The sequence below is a fragment of the Acanthaster planci genome, linkage group LG20, assembly GCF_054643075.1.
Source record: "Acanthaster planci isolate LZ-2023a linkage group LG20, COTS_SCS, whole genome shotgun sequence".
NCBI lineage: Eukaryota > Metazoa > Echinodermata > Asteroidea > Valvatida > Acanthasteridae > Acanthaster > Acanthaster planci.
In genome coordinates, this window is record NC_141796.1 from 10,789,616 (window position 1) to 10,817,436 (window position 27,821).

Genomic DNA, 27,821 nt, shown 5'->3' on the forward strand with positions numbered 1-27,821 from the left:
TGTGTATGAGCGGCTAGTGAAAGAAGCATGTTAGTGTCAATGCAACGCCACCTTTATTGAATGGAGCCTCATTTGTCTTTGAGCAAGACATTTGCAACAGTTGGAAATCTCCACCTGCCCTGGAGATGAAGTGAGCGTGTTTAGAATGTTGAGTATCTTCTGGCCGGTGAAAGTGTTTGGAATTAATTGGCTTGTCTTCTTTGGTTTGTTGCGTTTAAAATCGAGAGCATTTTACCTTTTTGTACCCTGTTTGATGACGCAATATTTTATGAGTCTGCCGCTCGATTGAGGGCCGTCACTGAAGTGAAGAACTCTGTTTAACTTTTGTGTAAGGTTTGCTTTTGGGTCATGTTGACCGGGAGAAACTGAATCATTGGATGGACAAATGAACACTGATTCATTTTAGATCTCCAAGTTCTTACAAAATATTGGCCATACAGTGTCATGTGTTCCATTATGAGTGTACACCATTACAGTGCTAAAAGTGGCATGCGGAAAATCCCCGTGTGTACCGGGCGCAGCTTTCACAACACCTTGTATGTAAACAAGGATTTTGTCATTGTGATAGGTTGAAGAGTGGGTCGTGCCATTTTGTACTGTTGTAGCGTTCATCGGCGAGATCGAATCACGACAACTAGAAGCGTGACCTGACTGTTGTTGATATAATGTAGTTCGTTATTGTGATTATATATACTTGTGTATGGGATTTTACATTTCCTTCGCTTACTGTTTTGTCGGTAGAAGTCCAAGTTCATTGGCGGCGTTTTTAACAGGTGGCAGTGTATACCGTCTCTCCACCAGCCAATATATTTTTGAATTTCAGTCTCACGGTGGACATCGACACTGCATAGTGTAGATCTTGTTGCTATCACAGTTGACGGGAAGCGATCACTCGAATATTTATACTACATAAAAATCGGCCTTCGTAGTTGCCTTGGTTTGGTCTCTTACATTTTTAGAGGTTTCTCTTGCGTCATGATAGCAAGCGAGTATCGATTAATTTCTTATCGATCATCCCAGACTAAAAAAACAGTCGCAAAGGCTACGTTGAGCCAGCGCAGAGATGTAAGACCGACCCTATTGTTTGGTAGGGGATTCCCGACTCTGTGTCCACACTGTTTATCCTCCGTTTCAGAGATGAGAAGATCAACAGTTAATCTTGGCACAGCGCGGGACAAGTTTCGCTGTTGATTTTTCGGGGGGGGGGGTAAACATCACTTGCTGTGCGCATACTAACAAATGATGCGTTTCGGTTTAATGGCCTGTATCACCGAGACGCTGTTAAAAACAAATGGCTTTTTGAGTTTGATTCAACAGTAACAGCTCTCGTGGTAAGGTGTTGGATTGAACTACGGGAGTTATCTTACCATTGTCCACCATTTCTGGTCATAAGTATAAGTTTGCATGAACCAGTTCAATATCAAAATTGAATATGAAATTTCCCCTTGTTAATTGTTGAAACGTGACCTTGGATGGTTTTGCTCGGACGTTTGTCAGATAATTATTTGTCAGATAATTAAAAACAGACAGGTGTCTGGAATGTGACTTTGTGCTGAAAATGATTGATGATAATACATGTATTTCGGGTGTAATGCAGACTACATCAGGAAGTTTTTATGTAGGCCCCCTGCGTGTTCTTTAGTTTACTTTCGCAGAATTTTATCTCTTCCGACCGCTCAAAAGATTAGCCATGCATTGTTTTAGATCAAACGAGTTATCAGTAACAATCGTAGTGGTCATGCAGTTCGTGTCCTGAATTCTGGGAAAGGATAAAACTTCTGGTTTTCTAAAATCACCCTACCAGCTGTAGCCAAGGACGCTTGGTTACGCCACCCCGTGGTCATAAAATGCCCTGTCAGAAATGGTTACACTCCCGTAGCCTTTACTCGTGGTTGTAGTATTAAACTGTCCTCACTACATCCTTCGGAGGCGCTCTCTAATTGTCCAATTTCGCATAACAGGTTGTCGCCAGCCTTCAGTTCGGTGGTTTGGGGATTAGTCAGGTAAAAAGCTGAAACAATGTACTATATGTACATCGGTTCACCTTCTTATGGTAGGGCTGACTCAAGGGCACCACAACCAAGAAGGATATTCGCAATCAAACAGTCTTCGATACATAACTCGCCTTGCTCAAATATTGTCCCAGTTTTGGAAAAAAATGTACTGTTTCAGAGAGAGAAAAAGGTGTAGGCTATTTACCTGTCACAGCCGAATGAAAACCCAGCTACTACCGATCTTTACCTTGAGGCCACAGCTGGTGTATGATATTGTTGTTGATTGTAAGTGGTGTAATAAAATCACTACACACAAAGCAGGTTAAAAAATGGCCCTGTGTGTGTAGCACGTTTGGATTTCAGAGTGTTTTAGTATCCCCTTTTTTATTGTTCAAGTTCCCAACATCTATGTGAAAGTAACATGGTGGCTAACCTGTTGTCTTTTTCTGGGTGGAGGGGAGAGGAAATCACGACGTATTCAAACGTCAAACGTCAAAATGACATATGCGGATTTAATAGAAGGTTTGATGAATTGCATCGCACCAGTACGCCAATTCCCAACACATAAATATGCATCCAGAAATGTTTAGTTCTGTAGGCAAAATTGAAACTAATCACTTTTCAAAGTATACATGTGTTGCAGTTCGATCATCACATCAACGTATAAAAGTAGAACCGACATCGTGAATAGGGCCTATTTATGCTGTACATAGGATTAACAGGAAAAGGCCTTCCCTGTTTCAAGAATTTGAGATTCACTTGTAGGCGTACTGTGCTTCGAAGGCTTCGCAGAAAAAACGGAAACAGAGGACTTGCGAAGGTAGCATAGTTTGCACGTTTCTCGTTCTTTTCAAAGCCTAAAGGGCAAATAATAATGTCAAAATGCCGACGTATTGAAGTTGAACCCCGACATCATGGACTTTCACGGTCGTCAGTTCAATACGCTACGGGGGAAAGCGTGTGTTTTTCAGAAAGTAGAGGGGATTATAACCACCTGCCATTCCTTCGCTGAGGGTCTTTGCGCATGCACTGTAGGGAGTGATTTTTTAATTTAAAATCATGAAAAAAACCTAGCAGGTGGGCTCACATAGACGGAGTCAAGTGAAGACGGGTTGGCATTGCATTGTAAGTTAATAATTAATAATTTAAACGGAATCACTCAAATTCAGCAATACTGATCGACCGATGATGACCGAGTTAGTAATTGGCACTTTTGGTGACTGTGTGCTTATAAGGAGTAGTTGGTAGACTGAACATTACGTGAGCTGACGTGAACGCAGGCAGACCAATACAAATAGACAGATTTCAACGTAAAAGCTTTGTATTGCCAAACCACTCTGGTCTGTGTTACTTTAGTCATGGTTTCTAAGCTATTTCCGTTTTGGAGTCACTGTATTTTGGCGCTTCTGTTTTCATAATTCTTCTTTATCGCTTTTCCTTTCAAAGTGCAGCTCCTTCCTTCTCGTCATCCAATGATCATCGGTGCTACCGTATCTAACCCCTTGTTCCTCGCCTGCTTTTTCTTTTCTTATGTAGGCCCTAACCGAATTAAAGAAAGCTGGCTTCGGTTTCGATTGTTCAATTCATTATGACGCAGTCGAAGAAAAAAGTGTCAATATACAGAAGAGGGAAAGGGGCTGCTGAGGAGGAGAAATACACTGTCCAGCAGGGAGACACGCGGATGACAACATAAATAGTCTCTCTTTCAAGACATGAATTTGCCGTCGGTTTAGATGCTGATTTTGGGTATCTACTTCGCGTTTTGTTTCTTCGTCCATTTTTTTCAAATCTGTTGATCTAGCATTTTGTTGCATGACTAGGAAGAATGCCTTGTACACATATTCTTAGAATCAAAAATTGACGTTTCTCTGTTCCGTTGTTATTAAGCTACAGCTGACACAGAATCGTGTCTTTCCCAGAAAATGGCATAAGTTCCTTTCTTGTTTGTTTTTCATTCTTTAGTAAGTCAGAGCTGAAACTTTCTCTTTAACTTCACCATGTACCTCAAAACAGATACACACCCCACCGCTCAACCTTCATAACTCGAGGACAAGAGCAAGTCTTGACAGGTTTCTGAGATTTCTCCGTCCGGGTTCATAACACTTTTTTTCGGTCTTGGTACCTGGTTTGATGACAGTCCATGCTCCTTGGGGGTCGTCGCCTTGAGATCGACCGTCATCAGTCCAGTCCATCTGCCCCATCTGGACTCTCACATTGGAGCCCGCAAGGTGGGGAAATGATTACCTAGAAAAACGGTGCCGCGAACAATGCAGGGGAAAAAGTCCCCGCTTCCCTTTTGACATCTTGATGGGTCTCTTGATCCTGTCCCCCTTCCAAGTGGTTTATCTACTTCACCACTCACCCCGGAGGTGTCCTGGAGCGCGAAGGCTGGTGGCCTACGCGTGGCCAGCGAGATAAGACACGTGCAGTTGGATCAAATCAGCTTTAGGTGGCTGCTGTCGTCAGACGGGTACGGTTTGCTACCGACGGATGTTGTATGCTGCTATCTTGTCGCAGCAGATGTGGTTCTTAAATGTGCTTAATTCCGCCTTGGTTCTCCTAGCAGTCTCAGTGGTTGGATCTAATCTATCCGCAAGTTTATTCATCATTTTACATGCTTTGCTCGATTAATTCCACTGAGATCCAAACCGTGTCCTTTGCAGTTCGTTTGTTAGTGCACTGAACGGGCGGGGCGCCGGGCCAAATTTTCCTATTCAAGAAACAAATCACCTGATGTCGTGTTCCGGGAGTATATTCCCTGGACTTTGTTTTTAATTGATTTAAATGGGAAGTATATACTAATACAGGTAATGTAAGTATAGTTATAGTTATAGTCACAGAGGTGTTAAAAACACCTGTTCGATGTCTGTTTCCAATTAATACCTTTGACTCATTTTTATTCATGAGCAAGAGTGTTCACGTGTTCGGGCAATCGACAGAATTGGGAAAGTTTGTTGTGAATTACACTACCTATCTAAACTCTAAACTGCCTATAAGGTTTATGTTAAATGACACTGAAATCGGAGGATTGAGGGTTGTTGGTGGCTGGTAAGGAAACAGCCGTCGGGTCGGTGGCAAAAAAACCCTCCTTGGAGTCGTGGATGAGTAGTGACTACCCCATGGTTCTGATGTCTTTGGAGTGGTAGCCTCCCGTCCCTTCACCCCCCCCCCCCGACGGGAGCAAAAGTCGTTGCCTAAGGAAAGAACTTAGACTGAAAAAAAGTCCCGCGGGATTCGTCACTCTTTTACGATTGTGTTTGGTCGCGGATGGCACTTGCGTGATACCGTATTGCCTGCTGAAATCGTTGTGTTCCAGACCGTATTTAATGATGGCAACAAGCCATAAATCTACCAACGGCTGAATTCGAAACCACTCGAAGCCGTTTATAATACAATGGATGTGCGGCTTTACACCCACAGAACACTTTGGATATGAGCGCTTGCAGTTTCGAACTTGACACACGCATGAATACGGTTCAGTCTCCCTTAAAATCAATCCATAGCCTGACTGTTTTGATATCAGTCTTTTGCGGGTTATTTTATTTCTCTTCGACTGTCTGGCGTTTCATATCACTGACAACTATTCACATACACGTTCATTTTGATTAGTATTGAGAGCCCGTCGAATGGCCTGCGAGTTAACATGATGTAAACCATGGAAGATGGTAAGACATATGACAGTCACAATCTAAGTGCCTCTTCTTATTTTACTTTCGAGTCGGTTATTGTATTGACTACAAAAATTCGGAGAATTGACTCAGGGAGGAATGTGTTTATGTACTGTTTTCTGAACTATTTAGTGAATCAATCAGATCAGAAGCATGTTTTGGAGGTTTTTCTACCAGAAAAATGTCTGAAGATCACTGGAATATGCATCGTTGTTCTCTGAGGAGCACTTTTAAAAACATTTTCCTGAAGAGAACTCGAAAGGGTTTAGTCGTTTATTTCAAAATCTGCGCTCCCAGAAGAGTCGTAAAGTTTAGCGAGTTTGCATGTGCTTTTTGTTTAGCCCTCGGGTCTCCTGTCCGCTGGTGAGGGTAATACGACACCGTTGCTTCACGGCTTACCAAGAAACCAGAGACACCCCGTGCTCCCAAACCGGCTGGTGTCAGATTCTTATCGGCACCGCGCACACCCGGACCCTACCGGCGCGTGGCTTGCACGCGCTGCTTTTTTTATCACCCAAAGTGACAACCAGCGCCCTTTCAGATTGTTTAAACTCGTGGAGGTCGGGTACAGACACCGTCCATTTTCACAGTCAAATTATCCAATTGACAAGTCTAGTGGTGGCACGCGTACTGATGGCCAAAAATGCAGCATCGTCACACGACCGACCTTCGGTGAACAAAGGCGCCTAACAATTAGCAACAGAAAAACATTTCTGGCTCTCCATTTGCTTGAAGAACAAAATCTGTAATTACTTGATGTTCCATGGAATAGGGCCCATCAGTCTCTCGTTCCAGACTGAATTAGGCCAAATTTTCTTTTTTCTTCAAACCAGGAACTGCTAAACTTAATAAACAAATAAAGCCATTAATTGAAACAAGACGGATTACAAGACATATTGAGGATTACGTCTGCACAGCAGAGTTGTATAGCTTTTTTTATCGTTCTACTTGCGGATTTGTCCCGTTGGAACCGTGGATCAAAGCTTCCTCGAACTTTCAATAACCGATAAGACATTAAGACAAGAAAGATATGAGAGGGGTAACAGCAGATCCATGAATAAGCAGTGTAGTTGAGCGTCAAACCAAATCATGTTATTTTTCTTGGTTGGCAGTGGTTTGTAATAATCATGGCATGATTTCATGGAAATGCCCAATGTGGTAATATAAGTCTGGTCGTAAAATGTCCGGACTGGTGGCGTTATGGTTTAATAGCTAGAATTCTACGAAAGCGCTCCAGAAAAGTAGCTTTTTTTGCGCTCTTGTAATAAAAATATCAACAACATATTTCTTTTCGAAGTTATATCGGGAACAGGATGGGATATTTTGACCGTAATGGTAAGCAGGGGTTTATGTATTGAACAGGTTCGAGGTTGTAGTGTTTGAACAGTAACGGATAGCCGAGAATTGGAACCATACCCCTAATACAAATCACTTGATCGATTGTGACCGGAGGGACAGTGTCCAGCTGGTCAGACTGGATGAAGAACTTCAGTAGAACTTGTTCCGCTCAAATCGCGGTCAGCCGGCAAGGACGTTTAAGTCCCTGCCATCGAAACCACAAAATGGGCCGATTCCAAGGTAAAGACACACAGTTCCGGAATGCCTGAAAACTAGTTGGCCGGTGCTTCGTAATTATTTGGGACATCTTGAATACTGTTTTTTCCCTTTCAGAATTGAACAGCTTTACAGTGTTTAAACCTCAGAAGAACTGAACAAATTGGAGCTGATTCCCTTCGAATTAAGGCAGAATTTAGAGTGTGGATATCCAGATGCGAAAGTGTAACCAAGTCTAAATGGAATGCTGTTTAACGACTGTTTTTCAGATCAGTAGGAGTCTGAATTTTATCGTATTGATTTTTGTCGGATTCCCAGTTCGCAGGACGAGATCAGCGGGTCAAGTATTGTTCCACACCTGCACAGGCTGAGGTCGCTCATGACAGGTTGTTAATCGCTCAAACTTCCCGGACTTCCAAGAAATTTTTGCAGCTGAGTTTCCGTCTACGGAAGCCGTCTCTTCCGTCAGGGACCGTGTAGCCTAGTTTGTGATTTCCGCTGGTCAAACACTTATAAATTGCACAAGAGTTACAGCTGTTACTTTGATGGAGGTGCTGGTCAAAATTTTTGGCTGCCGTTTGAATTCTTCCGAGAAAGCACAACGTATACCAGGCACGAAATGGGACAGAGGGGTACCCGGCAACAAGTCCAATCCCTGTACACACTCCAGCCTATTGTCACTTAACACCTCCCCCTAGATGTCTGAAAAGAATTCCAGAGACACCAGTAGAACAATGACCAACACAAGGGGGGGGGTTCTCTCTGTCCCATAGTATAGTTTGCTTCATATGGGATAACGGGTGCCGTTTCACAGACCGCACCAAGAGATGGATTCAATATCATAACAAAGGCGGTTTACGTGTTGCCTGGCCCTTAAAATATTGAAATCTTTATATTATTGTGTGAATTGGGATGGAATGTGTTCAATAAATAATTCCTCTAATCAGGTAGGAGTTGAGGTTGGTTCATTTTTGAGCTGAGCTGAACACGACTGCACAGCAAATTGAACGCGGCGAAACTTTGGGTGCGAAATTTGCTCGAGTCGAAATCTGTTCAACTTGTACGCACTGGCAACACGAATATTGTGACCTGACGTTACAGTTCCACGTTGTTTGCCCATCGCACGAGATATAAACTGGGTCTTAGGTTTTTGTCTTAGAATCAGATGAAGGAACGTGTGGAGCCAGAATAGCAGGTGTCTTCACTCTTCTGCAATGATACGACTGGAATTTAGTACACAAGTATCGCAACTAATGTTGCCGGAATTAGTACAGTCTACAGAAACTGCAGTCAACTTCTTGCTGGCGAAATTACAAAGAATTTGAGAGCCAGGCGGTTCGATACTTGCAAAATATATCTCAAGAGGCAAAATATTGCTGGAGTTATTTATTTGTGTTTTTGTAGGTTTAAGAGGCTTTGTCGCGTCATTGAATAATGTATCTGACCAGTTTCTGATCACGAACTTGTTTTAGCTTCGTCACTGAGGTTCGGCAACAAATGCCAATGTGTGTAGAGGGCGCCGTTTCCAATTTATAGACCTACACGGCGTAAGTCGTGAGTGAAAAATTCAGACTCAATTTAGACATTAATTTAGACATTGATACATTAATCTCTGTATTTACCTGATGCAAAGTGACTCCTTACTTTTCTTAGGCGCATCTCATGTTTCCATAATGTTCCGAGGGAAAAACCTTTAAAAGTTGACCATTTCAAACGAGGTTAGTCTTAGCTAAAAGAAAATGGCTATATAAATAAATCTCTCTTTTTTTCTATTGATAAGGTCTAAGAGACTGTCAATCTCAATTCATGTAGTTATTTCAAAAACCTTCTGTCATCCATTCCCTTGCAGAATTTGTCGAAGCGGTACTTCTTAATTTAATGGAATTCCCTTCAACTTGTGTCTACTCAGACAAGCATATTCTTGGCCGCATCATTAAGGTGAATTCAAATTGCTCTCTTCAGAGAAATGGATTTTGCCCTCACACAACATAATCCATTTCTCTGAATGACCCGCCAAAGGAAATAAATAAGCCGTTTTTGTGACAGGGCGCCCCCATGCAATCAGCTTACGATAGTTGGGCACACGCAAATACAGCATTGGTCTGTACTACAACACCCTTGGTACATGTGGTGACTATTTCATTTTCCCGAGACCAGGAAGTCTAGTAAATACGAGTTCCCCTTGACAGAAGTGACCCTGGAATCTTCCGCTCAGATGGAACCAGGAAGAAATAAAAATGTTCTAAGGTAATTCGAATAACTGCAAGAATTAATCTTCTTCCATTTTCTCCCGAAGCACTTTGAATCAGACCGATTTGATATCGCCCGTAACCCGCTTTATAATCAGCAAGATTAAAACCATTCTTTTCTGTTCCATGCATCATCCAGCTACCCAACTTTCCCTTTGCAAACCAGATAATGATAATTCTGATCTAGGCCTATAGTTTACATGCTATACTATATGGAAACTCACAGTTGCCTCATGGGCCAATTTGGTTAGTGTATCAAGTTAAATGTTTAAAAATCTTCAAATGTATCTTTTTGATCGTTAAAATGTGTTGAAAACGTGTACATTTTATATTTTAAACCTTGAAATAAACGTGAATATATGTTTTTAATCAGTAAATGTTAGTTTAAAAATTTCATTTTTCCCCGCAGTAACAGTGAAGTGTGGGGGGTAAAGCTCCTGCCGATATAGATAGCCAGCTGTGCTGAAGTAATCTCACTCTACGGTAGCTTTCGACAATGAAGCCCTTCCAATCACACGCAGCTGCATCCTCTACAGAGAGAATTTGTCCAGATAAAAAAAGTATGAATTTTGGTGCCCGGCGTTCTCACTTTGCGTGACCCTGGACAAAAGCCTGTGGTTTTTCCTTTCTCCAAAGTTTTGGAGATTTTCTGGGGATTCCCCTTTGGTTTGATTCTTATTGTCTACGGCGGGTGTTAAAATTTTATTGTGTTCGGATGTATTTTGCGATCGACAAGAGAAAATAGGCGTATCCATTTAGCAACAGGAAGTAGCGGCTGTGAATAGCTTACGCCGCCAATGTGGTAAAGGCCACGTTTTCCGAGTCAGGAGGAAAGGGCTTGATGCTGGAAAAATAAAACAAAGGAACAAACAAAAGCCAAAAGCGATATTTCCTAAGAGTATTTGTTTTTTTTAATTGTTTTCTTTAGAAGGATGTGTATACGTTGGATGGTATGCCATGTCAAATTTTTAAGGTCCAACTCTCGGAAATTCCCAAATGTCAAATCTACTTTTAATTCATGCATTCACAGAACAATGGAGTCATAGATTAGGTTTTTGTTGATTGGGTTTTTTTTATGCACAAGGCAGATTTCTCAAAAGGTTCCCAAACCTTTTGGATGCCAGCTACCACAAGGGCTAGACCTGAAGAGGTCCATCGCCCGGCTGTTGATATTTTTTGTCCACACTGTTTGACATTGCCGTCTTTCATAGATCACAGGAGAGTCCGGTTGGTGTAGTGGTTCTTTCCTCGTCTTCCACCTCTGTGGTCCCGGGTTCGAATCCCGGTCCAATCCACATGTGGATTGGGTTTCCAGTCCCTACCTAACTCCGTGGGTTTTTTACCCAGAATATTCCTCTGGGGTTTTCCTCCCACCTCTAAACCCTCCAACACCACTACAGGTTTGTGAGCTACAGTTCCTTGGGCAAATTTTGAGGAATCCTTGGTGTCATTACCAGAAATGATTAGTTTTGCTTGGCGTGGTATTGTACATTAACGTAAAGATGTCAACTCATCGGTAATATCGGACTAAATCCCGTAGCAATAAGCAAGTATGATAAAACTTGAAACCCTCACAAACTCTCACATTTTGATGACGTCAAATTGCTTTGACCGAGCAATAAAAGGATCAATTGTTTTACAAACCAACAGTAAAAACATTTTACTGTTTGTCTGCATTGTTTCACTGAGTAGATAACCAGAGACACAAATACTGAAAAACAGAGAACTCTCCTCAAAAAATAACAAACAGAAACGTACAAAATACCGCGGGAAGGATACAACAATATAATGATGTCACAATGATGTTTTATTTTTCAAAAATTCTAAACGAAGTAGTATACGTTCCGTCTGGAACTTGAAGAGCTCAGCTGCAACAATAAGATTGCTGTTTAGTTATAAGCGATATGATTTGCTCCCCGTTACCGGTTGAAGTTCGTCTGTGAAAAATGGACAAATCCAAATGTAAATATTAACAGAGTTTTTCACATTTGAACAACCATATTTAGAAACTAAGTTCCCTTAACTGAGCGTTTAAACCCAGGTAGCACAAACGCTGCAGGGTATCAGAAGAACAAGTGTCATCTTTGCGGCTCGATTTTATTACATCCTTAATTTATAGAACATGTTTAACAACAAAGCAAGCTGAATTGGCCAATCAAAACCAGTAAATATGACATTGTAGCGTGCAGGAAAACGTTTCTTCGCTCAGCCATGCTCTTGGTACACTACTAAAATTCGTTGTCCGATTTCTCTGAACTGTACTGATTACCGAAGTGAATATGTCCTGCGCACCTATGTGTGTGAAAGGCATTACAACGAGAACCAGCGCGCAAACCTACACGCGTGCGTTGTCCATTCGTTTGCACTGCACTTTTTGGTTCACAGTGACGTCACACTTTGGTTCCTTTATGTCATTTGTATTTTAAACGCTTGCGCTTTACACATACTGTGACCTGGCTTCGCGTTCATAATACGACAACTGAGAATGCGATGATGTTGTGGCGTTCACCCAACCCTTTACTTCACTGGAGAATTCAAACGGTCAGAAGCTACTGAATATCAGTTACATTTTGATATTGTTCACCATAGTACTCCGCATTATTCTGCGATTTCAACTACTTTGCCTCGTATTTGTTTTACAATTCGAGTGTGTCATTTAAGAACCAGACAAAATTCAACCGTTAACATCTTAAGAGTTTAACTTAATTCTCTTGTTAGACACACAGACCCTAAACTGAAACAATCCTGGAAGAGACCAAACAAACCCAAAATGTGTAAATTTTACACGTTAAATCTTTACACTTTAGAAAATTGGCACTTCAGTCAAAAAAGACTGCAGTTAAAAATGTGCCATTGTTTACAACTCTTATATCTAAATAGAATATATAAAGTACATAAACATGCATCTATCCAATAATAAATCTATTAGAAATGAAGGAAACTGTTACAAGTCAAGTCACTTGACGATAATCGAAATTTGAATCGCCATGCCCTTTTGTAAGGCCACATCAAACGTATTGTTCTGATTAAATATAGCAAAATATTTACATTTTCGCCCAACAAATATCTCTAACAATAAATTTATGTATGCACGTCATACAAATTGATTTGCCTTTATCTCAACCTCATTTCATCGCTTGTCGGATAATTTTATTTTTAGAGAGGATCCGGTGCATTACAGATTACAGAATGTCTTTTCTTTTAAGTGGCATAGCTGAGATGAGTTTGCAATTGAAATCCATCGAATTTTGCGGGTTTTTAAAAATTTATTCGTGTCTCTGTTTGATTTAAATCTTTACATGTCGATTTAGCCCGACGGTAAGTCATGAACGTGGTGTCATTTGAACATGGTCCACATGTAACTCAAGATGGTCGCGAAAACAATTTCCAATTAAACAATATCAATTTTATTGATTACTGCATTTATGGGGCGGTCAAAGCTTATATTGCACGATTTTTAGTTGGCCTTTGTGAAACGTTGATTGTGTGATACTTTTACATGTTATATTTATTATATTCCCTTTTTCGTTTGTATTACTCCAACACGATTGTAAAAGTTTCTAAAAACATTGTCTTCGCAACTTGGTCTTGCGAGATTGACATCAGAAACATAGAAATCCCTTTATTTCCGGAGTCCTAATTCTTAATTTTTGTTTGACAAAGCTCACTGGCATTCTTCTTATAATACACTTCTGATGGCTCCATCCTTCCTGCGTAACTGTGCTTAGTATCCCTTAATCTCTTTGATAACTAGACAACTTTAACATATACAATGCGACCGTGTCAAAATGAAGACTGTGTACATTAGTGAAGTCACCACAATTCAAAGTAATAGTTAAAATAAATATTCATAGGCCTACGTGTACTTTCTTTTTTGGCCTTTAAAAAGCATGGCCACCCAAAATAGACGCGATTTCATAAGTCGAACTTTGTAATAGATCGGTTATCAGCTGACATTGGTACTAGACTTCTGTAGTCACCCTCAGATTGGAATTAAATTATTAATTTCGTGTAGGAGCCGCCTATACACACAGTAGGCTGTGTTGCGGTGTCCGTATTTGATACATAAGTTGTACATTGCATTTGGGGTTTTGACCGTGTGCTCGCTGTCTTAGTGCAAATACACCTGTCCGATCACCGCAAACAGTCTTGCCATGGGTGGTGCCGCGCACGCGCGGAGGTTTTTCGCTCAAATTTAATCTTCTTTCAGTCGGAGGGATTCCAACTGTCTAAAAACCGCATATCAGTATGTGTGAAATACTGGTTGTGCGCGAGCAGGATGCTTACAAACAGTTGATGTCAGCGCTACATGTAGTTTTGTTTGTCGGACATGCCCGATATTGTCAGTGCCCAGACAATTCGTGCCAACATACAATGTCCAAGCTACCCACAGCGAAAATACCCACTGCTTCGTTACTGGATGAAATCGGGACAGAATTTATAGTGCAGTTTTCGCTTGACTCGTTCCATAATCTTTGTCTTGCCCCTTGTGTAGTTGCGCAGCGCGCGCGCCATGTTTTGGTACGTCATCTGTTCGCGGTTCCCCTTGTAACGTCCCCACATCTCAGCGAATTCCTCCTTGCGCGCCGAATGGAACCTGAAGATGCCGCTTTGTTTGTTGACCCACTCCAGCTTGTCTCGCATGTTGGGGTTGTTGAGGTGGCCCAGGATGAACTTGTACAAGATGGGCTGGCTTCGCTCTGGAGAAATTGGCAAAAGTATGAAATGGTCTTTAACACCTAACGTTATTTGCTGTCTGGTTGGCCAAAGTTTTTGATGGACCCTATAGCTTTTGAAGGCTAATAACACAAACATACCACAGTGGTGTACGCGCTTGTTTATTAAGTTTTCGCTGTTGCGACTTAACCACGCCTTTAAGATAACTCTAAATGGAATCGTGTACGTTTGGTTTTGTTCGTTTCATATTTTGCACATCCGGTGTCTATTTCTATAGCATGTAACTGAACAATATTTCACAAGCTACGTTGAGGCGATTTTGTCGGGATAGGTCAATTGTTTTCATGACCTGCATGGTCCGTGACTTGCCAAATTTCCCACACTCTTCGAGGTGAAGGATATCCCGCGTGCAGCTCAGTAATTAGCGCCTCCGCGGATTCATCAATCTTGGCACGCGTGCCATAGTAGAAAGTTGACCCTGCCCCAGGGGCCAGGGCCGGTTACAGCTATCAGAGTTGTGGTGAGAGGGACGGGGGATGTGTTAACGAAGAGAGGTGACACTCACTCTGTTTTGGCGGTTTGGGCTTACGAGGCCTGCCTCGCCTCCGTTTGGTTCGCATGACAGCTGGCGGCCCGCTGCCGTCCGACTCCGGCTCGATGAAGAGAGAGGAGGGGTGGATGTCATCGTCCACCATCGAGAAGCCGGGAGCTACTGCGTGCGGGTAGCACGTCAACGTGGTTGATGACACCTCACTGGCGGGCAGACTTCGGGAACGGCTGGTGTCTAGGTCATGTGACATGAAGTCGTCACTCATTGGTGGCGAGAGTGGCGGACTGCTCATGTTAGAGCCATATTCGGTTTTCATGAAAGGCTGAGAAAAGATAGGCTGAGGAAGAGTAGACGGAAGGATATAATTATGTTAACACCTGAATTATGCATTTAAGCCAGTTCAATTAAACCCCAGCCATTTTGTTAACCAGGCAGTTCGGTACGTGCTCAAACTGAAGCGCGTTGTTGGTCACTCAAGATCATCAATAAATGCACGCGAGGTCGGCCTTCTCAGGGCAGCCGTACGCCGACTCGCACACACTGAACATGGTCGATTCAAAGTGGCTCATTGAACCCCATGGAGATCACAAGGAGTAATGAAAGTATCAAATTAGTTATCGATTTCGTTCCATTTGTTCACAGGAGTCCCAGTCTTCCAAGAGGGGCCCGGTAATTGTCTTCATCATACTGAAAAATTCCAGATATAATGCACATATGTCATGCAGTTTTGAAATTATGTAAATCCGGGCTGTTTGTATTAACTTTTATAATTATGCAGCCGTAAACGCGGGAAAAATTACATCTCCGCCAGTCAGCAAGGATTGAGACTCTACAGCAGTTGAAAATTTAAGAGCCATAGCTAAGGACAGTAAGCTTGGCCCAGTTTCATTTGTGTGTTTTGGTACACTTTTGAATTGCCTACTTGTTCTCCGACAAGTGTTGTACAAACTTTCGGTTTAATTAACTGTTGGTCAACTCCGCTCATTGCGTGCAGTTTATCCTCGTGGACATCCGTCACTTTGTTCCATTTTGTTTCGAAAGTTATGATCCGATCATCTGACAGGATGTACCGTTTCGTGTAAAATATGGATGATAGCTAGATATAATGTATCTCCCGTTTGACCAGGGTTATGGTGTGCCTGGTTTTGATTAGGTAGGAATGAGACAAGCGCTTCTCTCGCCTTTAGTCTGTTTGGTCGCAATCTTAACAGGCAGTTTGATGAGACTTTGTTAGTGTTCCTATAAACGCCCTGTCGTCCTTTAAAGCGAGCACACACGAGATTGTATTGGTTTCTGGCTGGCTTATTACGGCTACATGTATTTGCATTCGCGACAGCTTGGCTCATCGCATTAATCAAGTTGAACTTGGAAAGAAGCTCCCTCAAATCATTTCAAAAACAAAAGAAGTTGGCACGCAGTTTCTCCTCCGTTAATTTGAACTGCAGGCTCTTCATATTTTAACCCTCGCTGAAAAGTCAGCTATTTGAATTTGCCAGGGGGCAGTGATTTTTTGTTTGTTTTTTAATCCAAAAGTGCCACAGCAGATAACGACTCTACGCCCTTGGCTTCGCGCCGGCTTTCCGTTTAGTGGTTTTTGGTTTTTGTAAAAAAGGGAACTCTCGACAAAAAAATCATAGCAAATTTCCGCCGTTCGGGCTGATACAGCATGTTTTCAGTCAGTTTAAGGTGAGTTTAATTTTGCCGACGATAGCCAGGGAACAATGAGTCTATTAATAACCCAACCTTTTGCAAATAGAAGTTATTGGTATCTAAGTCAACAATTGCAGGACAAAGTACTTTCATATGTCAGACCTTTATCATCTGAGGTCAGCGTCTCTCCTCCGTGCACTGAATTCAAGAAATCATGCGTGTCTTCAAGTGGAAACGGAGACAACTGCTGGTGCAGAGGTGCCCACTATCTGTTCCCAAACAGTCGCCCTTGAGTAGACAGTGTACAAATTGTGAGAGCACCGAGTGATCGCAAAGATTGCTGGAGGTGTCCCAGAGAAAATGCTAACCTTGCTGGCTTGCTTGACTACTGGGCTTGGCCCCTAGACCGGCGCGGGTGTTTTTGTTGGGTCGCTCTCTTTGATGAGATTTCTGCTTACTTACATGCGCTTAGGGGCTGTGAAAAGTTCCTTGTAGAAAACTGTGCTCGTGACATTGAAGTGTGTAGGATTGATCCTGTTTCGCTTGACTGTCTGTGTCGTTGTAATGGATCGCAATGTGTACTCACCTGTTGCGCTACCATTGTGTCCAGTAGTCGGTGTTTGATGTCTTCCAGTCGATTGATGTCCTTCTGAACATCAAAGAGATTGTCTTGTATCTCCAAGCTCTCCGGAGAAACTGAGAAAACCAAATAATTCAACGAATGAACAACTGCGCAAGGCAATTTGAAAAAAAAAAGAGAGCACTTTTAACCGCACTACTTTCCTTGGAAGAAAAAGCTTTTCGGCGTATGCTCATACTTCTTCTGTATCATTTTCCTTCGGACTTATTCCAAAGACTGCAGTTCACTAGCTCACCGTTCAGCCATCTTGCGAAGTTCTCGTAAACCAGGTCTCCGTGCGGGCCGAAGAAGTGAAAGAAGTCGTCTGCTGTCCACTTTGCCAGCATGTTGCCGTCCCACGGGAAGGGTTGTAACTTTGACCCCATGTCGTCGTCGTTAACGAGGTCAAAGGTCGTGAAGACCCACTTGAGCCAGGCGTTAACGTTTTCCACCGTCCAATCATGTGGATCTGAAACGTCCATGTTATAAAAATGGAGTGTAAACGCTCACTGGAAGATGTGGAATGAACCCGCTCGGTGATCCAACTGCGCATGCCTATGCGCCCAAGGTCATTCGGATGCGCGCACGAGATTTGCCCTCTCTGCGCGACCCTCTGTGTGGACTCGCGCGCTCGGTGTGTTCCCGACTTACCTCGTTTTTGTTTTTGAGATTTCTTTTTTTGGTTTGTTTTGTTGGTTTTTTTGTGTGTTTAAATACCGAAATGGCTCATTCGGGATGAGCAATGTTGTTCATCTGAAACGCTGCTTGTCCTTTTGACAATGCTATGACTGCATACCGGAGTTTATCTTAATGAAAAAGGACTTCGATGGGGAACCTTAAATGACTCAGAATAGCGACAGTTTTATCAGTACTAAGTCCTGCACAGAGGGATTGGGGAATTACTACCGAAGAGGAAAAGGTTGAATTTCCATTGCTTCAGTTGTGAAATACTTGTCGTTTTTCTTCTCCAATGTAATACAGAGCAGCTGCAGATATGAACTTGTCAAACTAATTGGGTCCTACTGTTTATCGTTTAAAAAATTGTCTACGTCTCTATGCACTGCAACAGATGGGCAGTTGATGCTCGAGTTGTTGTGCAAAAGCTAGTCATTGGGCGGAGGTAAATACAGCACAGAGCAAAAAAATACAGGTAATCATTAATCAGTCTTTAATTTGTCAGTTTTTTAACCAACCTGGTGGCAGGCCAAGTTCGCATCTCGTCAACAGTTTATCTTCCTGCGTCTTGCGCAACTTGTCCGCATCCAGGATAAAATTCAGTATCGATTCTGGGCACGCATTTTCCTGTCAAATGACAAAATGATATGGGCACTTTTATTTTCCCCTGAGAAGAAGTACGATTCAGAGCCTTTCGCCTCATCGGTCTTGATTGATTAGCAAAGCATCCTTTTATTGCCTGTCATTTTATAATTACCCGATCTCCATCGGTCATACTGTTCACTGGCACATACATATGTCGTTGTATTATTCTGTGATCGATCTATAGCCTTTCGGCGTTCGATCTATAGCCTATAGGCGTTCGTGGCACCTCGGATGCTTGCATTGAATATGACAAAAAGACCGGTGCGCGTGTTTTTTCGTCCGTGTCACCGGTGTGTCGAATGGAGGCTACTCTTGATTTAGGCCCTTTTTGTAGGCGTGGCTACTCGTAAGGGAGTTCCAAATTAATTGTAGATGTAAAATACTTCGCGCTGCAGTGCTGTATTTGAAACTTTTGAGTCAATAGATGTTCTCTGTGACTTGTAAAATTACTATATCGTGTCAGAACAGGACAGGTTGACTGCTTATAATGCTTGGGTCTTTGAGAAGAAAAGTGCTACACCCACGGTAGATAATGTGTGGATGCTGATAATGCCATTCAATACGGTTGAAAATTATACACCAACGCCATAATAATATCTCATGCATATGCCAGAATAAGGAAGAATCAAGTAATATGAGCCTGAGGTGCTGTTTTGGTTTCAGAAAGATGGGTAATTAAATTAACTTTAGGGTGAGACGCCAGCGGGGCGCTGTACTCTTGCTGAAATTGGCCAAATCAAGGAAAACTGACTCGGAACAAAAGAAAGCGGGATTTCATTCCAAAGGTTCAGTTCCATCAGTTAGAGTCGGTTGTTAGGTTGAGGTATTTTCAGGTCGATTTGGCGATCGACGTAGGTGAAAGTTTTAAATTGCTATTGTGGTGGAGGGTAGTTGGAGGTACAAATGCCATTAACACCTGAGTGCAAACAAATGACAGTTACCCTTACGCACAGCCAAAGCTGGTCATCATAACAAGTGCTTTGTCCCAGTTTCCTGTGTTTTGCAAAGGTTTATGTAAAGATCAGACGCTTGCCCCTATTGAATTCGAACCAATGATCTCTGCTTGCTTCTGCAAACGTCTCACCACTCGACCACCGACCTTGTGTGGGTCGGATAGGCGAATCAACCTGGCCGTTGTGCACACGCTTTAAGTCGTCAACATGTCGTCAAGAAGGCAAGAAAAGAGCTAGTTTGAGTCATCGTGACTCTATACCTGGACTATTTTCAGTGTAGTAATCTTGTCTTCTGACACTGAGTCTACGATTACTATCTTGTCAGTATGACCAGACAGGAACTAGGTTTTTTTCATGATCCAAACCCAATATGATGTGGGCATGCGCGTTAGTTCTGAGCACGCGCACTACCTCGGAGAAGGACCGGTTTGTCTGCCGCCACCGTGCGTCTCAAAGTCTCCCATTGAGCGCACAAGGTTGTATTCAAGATATTAGGTGAAGACCAATCAGATCAAAGTCCTGGACGCATCCTTCCCAGAGTAGCTTGGTAGATTAACGAGTTGTATTTTTACGGCACTGGTTTCTGGTGAAATATAGGCCCAGCTCACAAGCAGCTCTGTTCATCGAAGCTTGTTGCGAACAGCCGGTATAGTTAAGTAAGATTTGAAGCCTTGCGTGGTGGAAGTAACATGACATATATGCTTGCGGGTATACTACGGAATTAGTCTCTTTTCGAAGAGGTGTGGTTCTTAGAAGAACTGGTGAGTGTTAACTCGACGTTTGGGCCAGGATACTCTGCCGGTCCTCTCTCCTGAATCCTCTCTCCCTCTCTCCTGAGGACACTCTCCCTCTCTCCTGAGGACACTCTCTTCCAAAAGAGATTGATTCCATGGTGTGTCCGCAAGCTTACCGTACATCTCAACTGGTACAGTTCCTCAACCCTCTTTTTCTGTTGGTCAGTTTAAAGCATAGAGCAACGTTTGGTCTTGGGACCAACATTTCTAAAACAAAATTTGCCTCTTTCTGGCAAATTATAGAGACATGGAGAGCCTGTTGCCCAGTGCAGTTAGTTCGCGGTACCCTTTCTGCTATGGTTGAAATTGGAGCTCTACCTTCAGTCAGTTTTCCTAGTCTCTGTGAGCATTTGATTTTACGCTCATGGCAATGATTTCAGTGGAGGTGGGAGTGAAGTTTGGATTGATTGATTTGGAGCTCATTTTCAGGCTGTTAAAGTTGACAATGTGAACCGAGACTTCAAATCTAAAAAAAGGCCAATGTATTAGAGATCATTCGGACGACGGTTTTACATGGTTGGCGTTAAAAATAGGTGACCCTGGATGAAAGATAATTCACCGAGAAAAACGCACAAGGGACAACCCGGAAAGTATCCGGTCTGTCTCATTGTCCAGATAAAGCCCCGAATCCAGTTGAGAGTCTTTTGTTCTGCCCCCCCCGTTCAAATGCACGAGACTTTCGGTGAGGTAGGCTATATCTTGTTTTATAATACGTTAAAGTACACAAACAGCAGGTGGATTGTTGGAGAGCGTTCAGCACCTTCACGGATCGCCGGGTCTCGGTTTTCAGTGGGGAATCCTGGATCGATTGTATAACCGAATAGATCGTAAAAGCTGTTTGTACAGTGAGTTGATAATTAATACCTGTACGGAATGGGTATCTGGAAGCGAGGAGTTTGGAAATACAGATTGAGAGACGAGACATAAAAGCGACAGATTGCCTGGTTTTGTTTTGTTTTTTTCTGATTCTGAATAACTATTACTATTGTACGCATTACGTGGCGTGTATGATGAAACCAAAAGCGTCTAGGACTCGAACCTGAGACGTCCCGGCAACAGATCACATGAGACTGTAAATTTTAGACGGGTGGCAATGCCGAGACAATTGGAAATCATTTTTACATTATTACATGTAAAATGTACAAATGTTAGGTAGATTGACTTCGACAGTGGAAAAGATTGCTTGTTTGTGTCGTTTAGAAGCCGTCTTTTGATCTGGCATGAAACGTCAGTAACAGTGGAAACATGGCTGTATTATTTAAGTGTCCTGACGTATTTTGTTTTCTGTACCAGAAAAAGAAACATTATTTCACAAATACAACGTTTCTTCGTTTCAGATGAGTAATTGTTGAATCATGTTTAAATGCATCGTAAATTTACTGTGAACAAAAAAAATCAACATTTATGCACTAAAATTAATTAGCAACTGACTAATTGTTTGTCTTACCTTCATGTGCCCAAGCTCAACGACTTGCGGATGATCGTCAGAAAAGTCGTTTACATAAAGGGATCCCTCCAAAGCGGTAGTGAACCCTGATTGGTAGAAGTGACCGAGCGATGTCTCCATCTCGGGTTCTGTGACCAAGGTTGGATCTGAATTTGAAAGTTTGTGGCAAAATTACAGTAAATGAAGCGTCGTTTTGTTAAAAAACAAAACACACAAAAAAAACAAGAAATCCTACGCATTAATTTCTAAAATAGAATGTTCGCTGGGACGTGTGATCTCGTCATCCTGAAGAATAATATTTAGATTCGCTTTTTAATAGTATGCTACTTCCTTTCATTCGTGACACACCGCGGGACCCGGGACATTGGCAGGTTGAAATGCTGATCGTCTCTGCTTTTCCGAAAACAGAAATTATTTTTCATTGTTGATTGGACATATTTGTCATATGAAGCCTTAAGTCAAATCTAGTTATGGCAAACATCATCCACTTTTAATTGTGAGTTAAAGCTTAATTAGCCTAAGTGCTGCCAAAGTTACCCCATGGTTCGGGGCAACTTTGGCAGGTCGCTCGAGGTTAATGAAAAAACATTTAAAAAAAGGATTATAACACGAATTAGCTTATGAAAATTCCTTCAGGCCTAGTCCCCAGGTGTATTTTATGATAAAATTACTTTCATAGAATCATTTGAGAGAATTTTATAGCATTCTTATACAGGGCGTTTCAAAGATGTGACGACTACAACGAAGGGCTGTGCATGGCTGGTGCCAGTTACCCCGGTTTACGGTACCGTTTGTCTGCTTGTGTGTCGGCTAGCGCCTGTCCTTTTACTTGGTACAAATTACTACATGCTACTAATCCTCACTTTGTTGACCTTCAAGCCCTGTATGTGATTACTGGCGATCTTTTATGTCTTCTAAGAGCTCGCTGTCACTGTACCTAATCTGTTTCTCGTAGGGAATGAATAGCATTTTAAGGATTTCATCTGTTTACACTCCCACCTTGAATTTATTTCTTCCTTTTTCATCTTCGAATGATCGACCGTCGCACCTCGTTAATAAAGGTTCGTTGGATGCGTAGATCTCCAACTTTTAATTATCGCAGCTCTAGGACTTCCAAGTTGTGCGATGATGCAAAATTTGTTTAAATATGGAATCCCACAAAGGAGTGCACACTTATTTTGAAATCAGTTGAAAGCAGTAGGAAAAGTACGGCAGTATAGTTAACAATAAACTGCAAGGAATGGTGGATACTTGGGATCAGAAAGAGAACCAAAATAATGGAAAAAATTCACTTCGAAATGATTCCCCCCCCCTCTCTCTCTCTCTCCCTTGAGAAACTGATGAAACGTTGTACCTCATACAACAATCGACCTTTTCTATAGTGCGTATGTTTGTGTGTGTTTTCTGTGTGATCAATGAACTTCTTGAACCCGTATGCAACGCGATGAAATGGTCTCATTGTGAGGTCGTTCATGCGTGGATGGAGAATATTGAAGTGTGCACGTTTGCCATGCTGATTCCACTAGCCACAACAGTAACAACTGGATAGCTGACTATTGCATAGATGATATCTTACGACAACTTCTGAAAGACATGAGACTTTGTATGGTCTGTCTTCACAGATGATAGAGCCAACAAATTGTGGATTGAGGGGTGGTAGGAGTAGTGTCATTCTTACGGGAAAAATTTCACGTGGTGAAAATGTAAACCAAACCTGTTCAAGACCTTGTGGCAATCATAGCGTCCTATACAGACTACTGGCTTGTCAAATTTCGCTGCACTTTGATCGAATTGCATATCTGCACTTCTTCTGTTTAGATATGAAACATGACTGTATTGACACAAGCTGAGGAGAAGTCTTGGACTTGGGAAAGACAAAAATACTGAGCGTTTCCTTTGCCTTTGACGGTCGTCATGTTTAGAAGAAATAGGCTTGATAGTGAGAGGTTGTACTTACAACGTGGAGTGAGCCGCTTCCGATGGAGCGACTGTTTTGCACCTCGGATGTACTCTGGGTGAGAAAGGTCGATGGTCCGCTATCAGTTTAACTCCAGTCGCGCTGAGTGTGTCTCTATCCCAGGCCCCGGTGCTAATAAACGCTGAATTGTTCCATCAAGACTGAATCTTAGCGAGTACTCAGTACCAGGTCTGAGCTTAGCCTGGTTGCTTCCTAAACAAACTGTTCATGCCCAGCGTTCACTCGTAAAGGAATAGCATCAGGTTAGCAAATAGCACAGACCCGGAAATGCTCTGCTTTTTTTCCATCGAAAACCAGATTTTTGTTTTCTTTTTTCTCCAGTGCATTGCGGCGTCAAGTCCACATAGGACCAGGAAGGCTTAGCTAGTAAATCAATTTTGATTGGAGGGTGTCATGCCGTGTAAGAATAATCCACAGGTCCTGATTCGATAGTTTTCTCCCTGTGTGTTGCATCATCGTACCCGATTCGTCAGAGGGTATATCCCCTTTTGGATTCCATCCCAGGTCTTTTGTCAGAGATCATCTGAGTGTGACCACTTCGGTATTTTGGAAGTCAGCTGTTCCACGGCACAATGAGATCAGAGGGCATACCATTCTGAGTACGCATCGTGGAAAGAACTGGGGACTTTTTCCTTTTTAAATGGACCAAATGACATTATCTCCTCTTGGCCTTTCTAATTAGAAGTCATCGAGATATGGATTCCAAGCTTGACTTAAGCAATTTCTTTGTTGTGTTATTCAAGCTTTTTTTATTAAGACTTTCGTTTCAGTGCGTGGAATTGATTAGATTGCTGAAACTGTTTTGCCGAGTTTAAGTTGTTCATTTTCCCCTGTCATTTGTGCATTTGCTGCTCTGTGGTGAAGAAAAAATGGTGAGCAGATGTTTTAAAGACTTGACTGGGTTATGGTAATTCTCTCAAGTGTTTGCTGTCTTCAATTAAGCACATGTGTAAAGATGACGGTTGTGATTCAACTGTCTAATAAAACGTTAAAGATTTGCGCGTGGATTCAAATGAAGGTATTGTGTTGTGTGGGCGATGCTTCGGTTATTTTATTATCATTCATTTTTAGAGACGCTTGAGCTTCCTTACATTGATATTTACTTCTTTCAAACCAAACAATACACCGATAATTTTCAATACCGGTATCCTAAACGTGTACAACTCATACGATTCTGTTGCTTGGTGTTCTTTTCCGCTTGTCAAAATTTTCTTAAGCTTCAATTTTTGCCAGCTGGCCTTTCGCCAATGAGTATTATCTCTCAATTGTATCGTTAACAACGATCAGGCGGTATGAGATAATGAAAATCTAGAAGTATCAGAATCATAAAACAAACAAATCTTCAAGATTAATTAACATAGTGTAAAATTTCACACCCATGAGGGGTGTTGGTGTTCTTTTGTTCATGCTGTTTCGCTTTGTAACATCTTTCCCGGTGTTTGATCCAAAAAATACCACAAGTCCTTCACGGGAGTGCTGAGCGAAACGTAGAGACTTCCAGATAGGGCCAAGACAGGAATTAGAACATTTAGTTGTTGGGAAGACGAGATTCGAACCTGGTTCTTGCTGGAAATGCACCAAGATTCTTGAAGCCGAGTTTATGGTGAGGCTTGAGTAGCGTGTATCTTGGAATGTCTCAGAAGGCTGGGTCCAATGGAAACCGTTAGAAATAGATTACATCTTGCGATATACGGGTTTCAAACAGTTTTATTGATACAGTTTAAATGACAGACGAGTGTTAATGGCGGACTCTAGTTAGTTGACAGAGTACTGGTATATGACGGATTGTTGGGTTTGGAAGTTTCGATTTCATTATGGGTTGAGAAGTTGTGTCGAGGGGTAGATTCGACCCAGCCTTCTGCTATTGTGTGATGCTGGGTACCGTAGTTTTGGGTGACTTTCTTTGTATTTCCGATGTAGCGTTGCGAATCATGCGGAAATCTTTTCGCGATTTCGAAACAGTTCGCTTGATGCCCGAGATCTTCACCACAATACAAAAGATGTAAGGGTTGGGGAATTCTGTTACTTGACGAATGACCAATGGTGTGGATATATGCCTTCTGATAGTTGATTTTTTTTAGTTAAAGTGTTGTGTATAACTTGTTCTATAATAACAAGCGGCTCTGTGACGTGGATTTTGAATATGGTTCAGTGGTTTTGTTCGTCATAGTATCGAAAATTAACTGCATCTCAAGCACGCTATCCACATTTTCTGTGCATCAACTTCGAATTTCACTTTTTGCCTTTGTTCATCCGCGTTATAACACACTTAGTAACTTCTGAAAGTTGGACTTACTGTCTTGTCAAATTATTCTAATTTTTATGGTGTTGCCGTTTTCGTTTTCTTGATCTCGTGTATGCATGTGTCACTTTTTAATTATCTCTTTTTTCTATACAAAAACTGTGTAAGCCACCGTCCACCAAGTGGACAGTTTCGCTTGACGGAAAGGTGATCAGGGTATCAGCCGTACACCGTCGGGGTCTTCTTTGTTAACAATATGGCAAAATGGCCCCCGTAAAAACAAATTTCGTTCCTTCTGTCTAGGCAAACGATTACTTTGTCAGTCCGGATGTGTAGGTTTGTGAGTTTATTTTTCCACCCGTCTGTTTTCTGTGAACATCAGAATCCGCTTTCTGTTTTACGGTAAATCAGTAATCAAAATAAAGTCAATAACAGCAAAAATGGACCTTATTTCCCCAAACAAATGGATATTCACCTTTTTAAACTCCATTGCTCATGTTGCGCCGTTTTGGTTTTTAATTTTGGTTTTCAAAGCTTAGACAATGAAGTGCATGGTCTTACAGTATAACTTACAGACACAAGGGTCCGAAAACTCGACGAGTCGAAGTACAGAACAAGGATGGTCGAAGGTTTGAAGCCAGCAGATAGCGACATGTTGTGACCTTGAGCATACTTGAATAGAATGAGTCAGAAGACGATATATTGCTGAGTCAATGATACAGATACCCAACCTGCCTCTCTTCCTTGCGGGTGTATAAAATAAGGGCAGTTATAACATTCTAATCATCGTTGTACTGACAAGTGCCGTTGTGACATGAAGGTGTCACTACGACCATGACGAGGACGGACCGACCACAACAGTTTTAAGGAGAGAGGGCGAGAGATCAGCGTCCTCTCGAATGGAAAGAAGGTGAGACAGGTGTTGCCCTTAAATCCCGGTCGCTCAGAGACCTTGCTTCAAAAGGTCTTCACGGAAAGATTATTAACAGGTACACTTGTTAAATTAGCCTGTAAAAGTCTCACAATTATTTAATTGCTTCATCTACACTGCTAATATTTATACATATAATACAAGGGTTATTTCTTGTGGTGACCCTCTTGTTCCGTTCAGTAAAACTAAATCTGGTGAATAAATTTGTGGTTCGTGGCGCGCGTGCATTGAATGCTTTCCCAACACCATTGAAGTGTCATCTTTCTACATCTGTAGTGAGTTTCAAAAAGTCATTTAGCTAGGAACATGCAAGTTATTCGTAAGCCTTTTTTTGCTGTTTTGGAAGTTTAATTTTGATGTTTTGTACTTTCCTGTGCTAATTTCTCACTGTCTGTTTTTTTCTTAATTACATGTGTGCCTTATATTTTTTGTATTTTGTTTTTACTGCTGTGTACTGTTGGACTTTTCATTATTTGGCGAGTAATTCATATCTAATATTTATTAATTTGTAATTATTGTAATTGTCGGGCACCTGTGGAAAACATTGCTTTGACACTGACAGGTCTCCCCAGGGTAAAGAAGAAAGAAATAAACATTGCTGTCCCGGCCAACCGTGCGAGAGATTTTGTGGGTGGTCAAACTCAGCATTGCTACTGCGTCGATATGTATACGTGAGCATTTTCCGGCTTGCGCTTTGTTGTGCAAAGATCACCAATTTTTGAGCCATTTTGTTTTCGAAAATGTTGTTATGCTTCTAGAACAGTAAGTCTGATTGTCATTTCATTGGTCTCGAAGAGTTTTGGACGTCCAGAAAATGCAGTGGTTGCCACGCGAGACTAACTATCTTTGTTGAAAATCCAGTGTGGCAGGTTTGATTATTCTCAGTTAAGTACCCTTTTTTTTTTACATATTCTTCACCGACACACAAGGCGTAGATCCGAGTTATGACGATACTAAATCTCGTAGTGTATTCATGGCATCGTTGTGGGATCTAACCTTGCCCCATTGTTTGGCTCAATCAATTCAGTGAATGGTCAGAGTGCAGGTGGGTATATAAAGGGACTTCCCCGGGCTGGGATCGGTCCCGCTCTTGCGCCGTAATCCGTTGGTTTCGCTTTCCCGTGTACGGAAAGTACATGTACGTGAAGCGAATTAGCACACCACACAGACACGGGCGGGTGAAGGAATTGGGCTC

The 27,821-nt window shown here is 42.0% G+C and overlaps 2 protein-coding genes across 3 annotated transcripts in view; one reads left to right on the forward strand and one right to left on the reverse strand.

Annotated features, from left to right (window-relative positions):
* pold1 (DNA polymerase delta 1, catalytic subunit) overlaps positions 1-27,821 on the forward strand; it is an 87,357-nt gene that overhangs the window by 55,946 nt on the left and 3,590 nt on the right. Inside the window, exon 25 of one of the 2 annotated variants that reach the window (XR_002597662.2) lies at positions 7,535-8,160. The exons of the other annotated variant lie outside the window; for it this stretch is intronic. The gene's annotated coding sequence lies outside the window, so the exon portion shown is untranslated. Of the gene's footprint in view, positions 1-7,534; positions 8,161-27,821 lie in introns of those variants that run through there. 2 annotated transcript variants of the gene reach the window in all.
* Positions 11,252-23,789, reverse strand: LOC110975067 (ETS homologous factor-like). The gene is made up of 7 exons (XM_022227185.2): positions 23,433-23,789; positions 21,476-21,621; positions 18,155-18,263; positions 17,218-17,430; positions 16,929-17,038; positions 14,708-15,029; positions 11,252-14,165 (listed from the first exon to the last, which is right to left on the reverse strand). Exons 2-7 carry the CDS (start codon positions 21,593-21,595, stop codon positions 13,879-13,881), a joined length of 1,161 nt encoding a protein of 386 aa, XP_022082877.1. The 5' UTR covers positions 21,596-21,621; positions 23,433-23,789; the 3' UTR covers positions 11,252-13,878.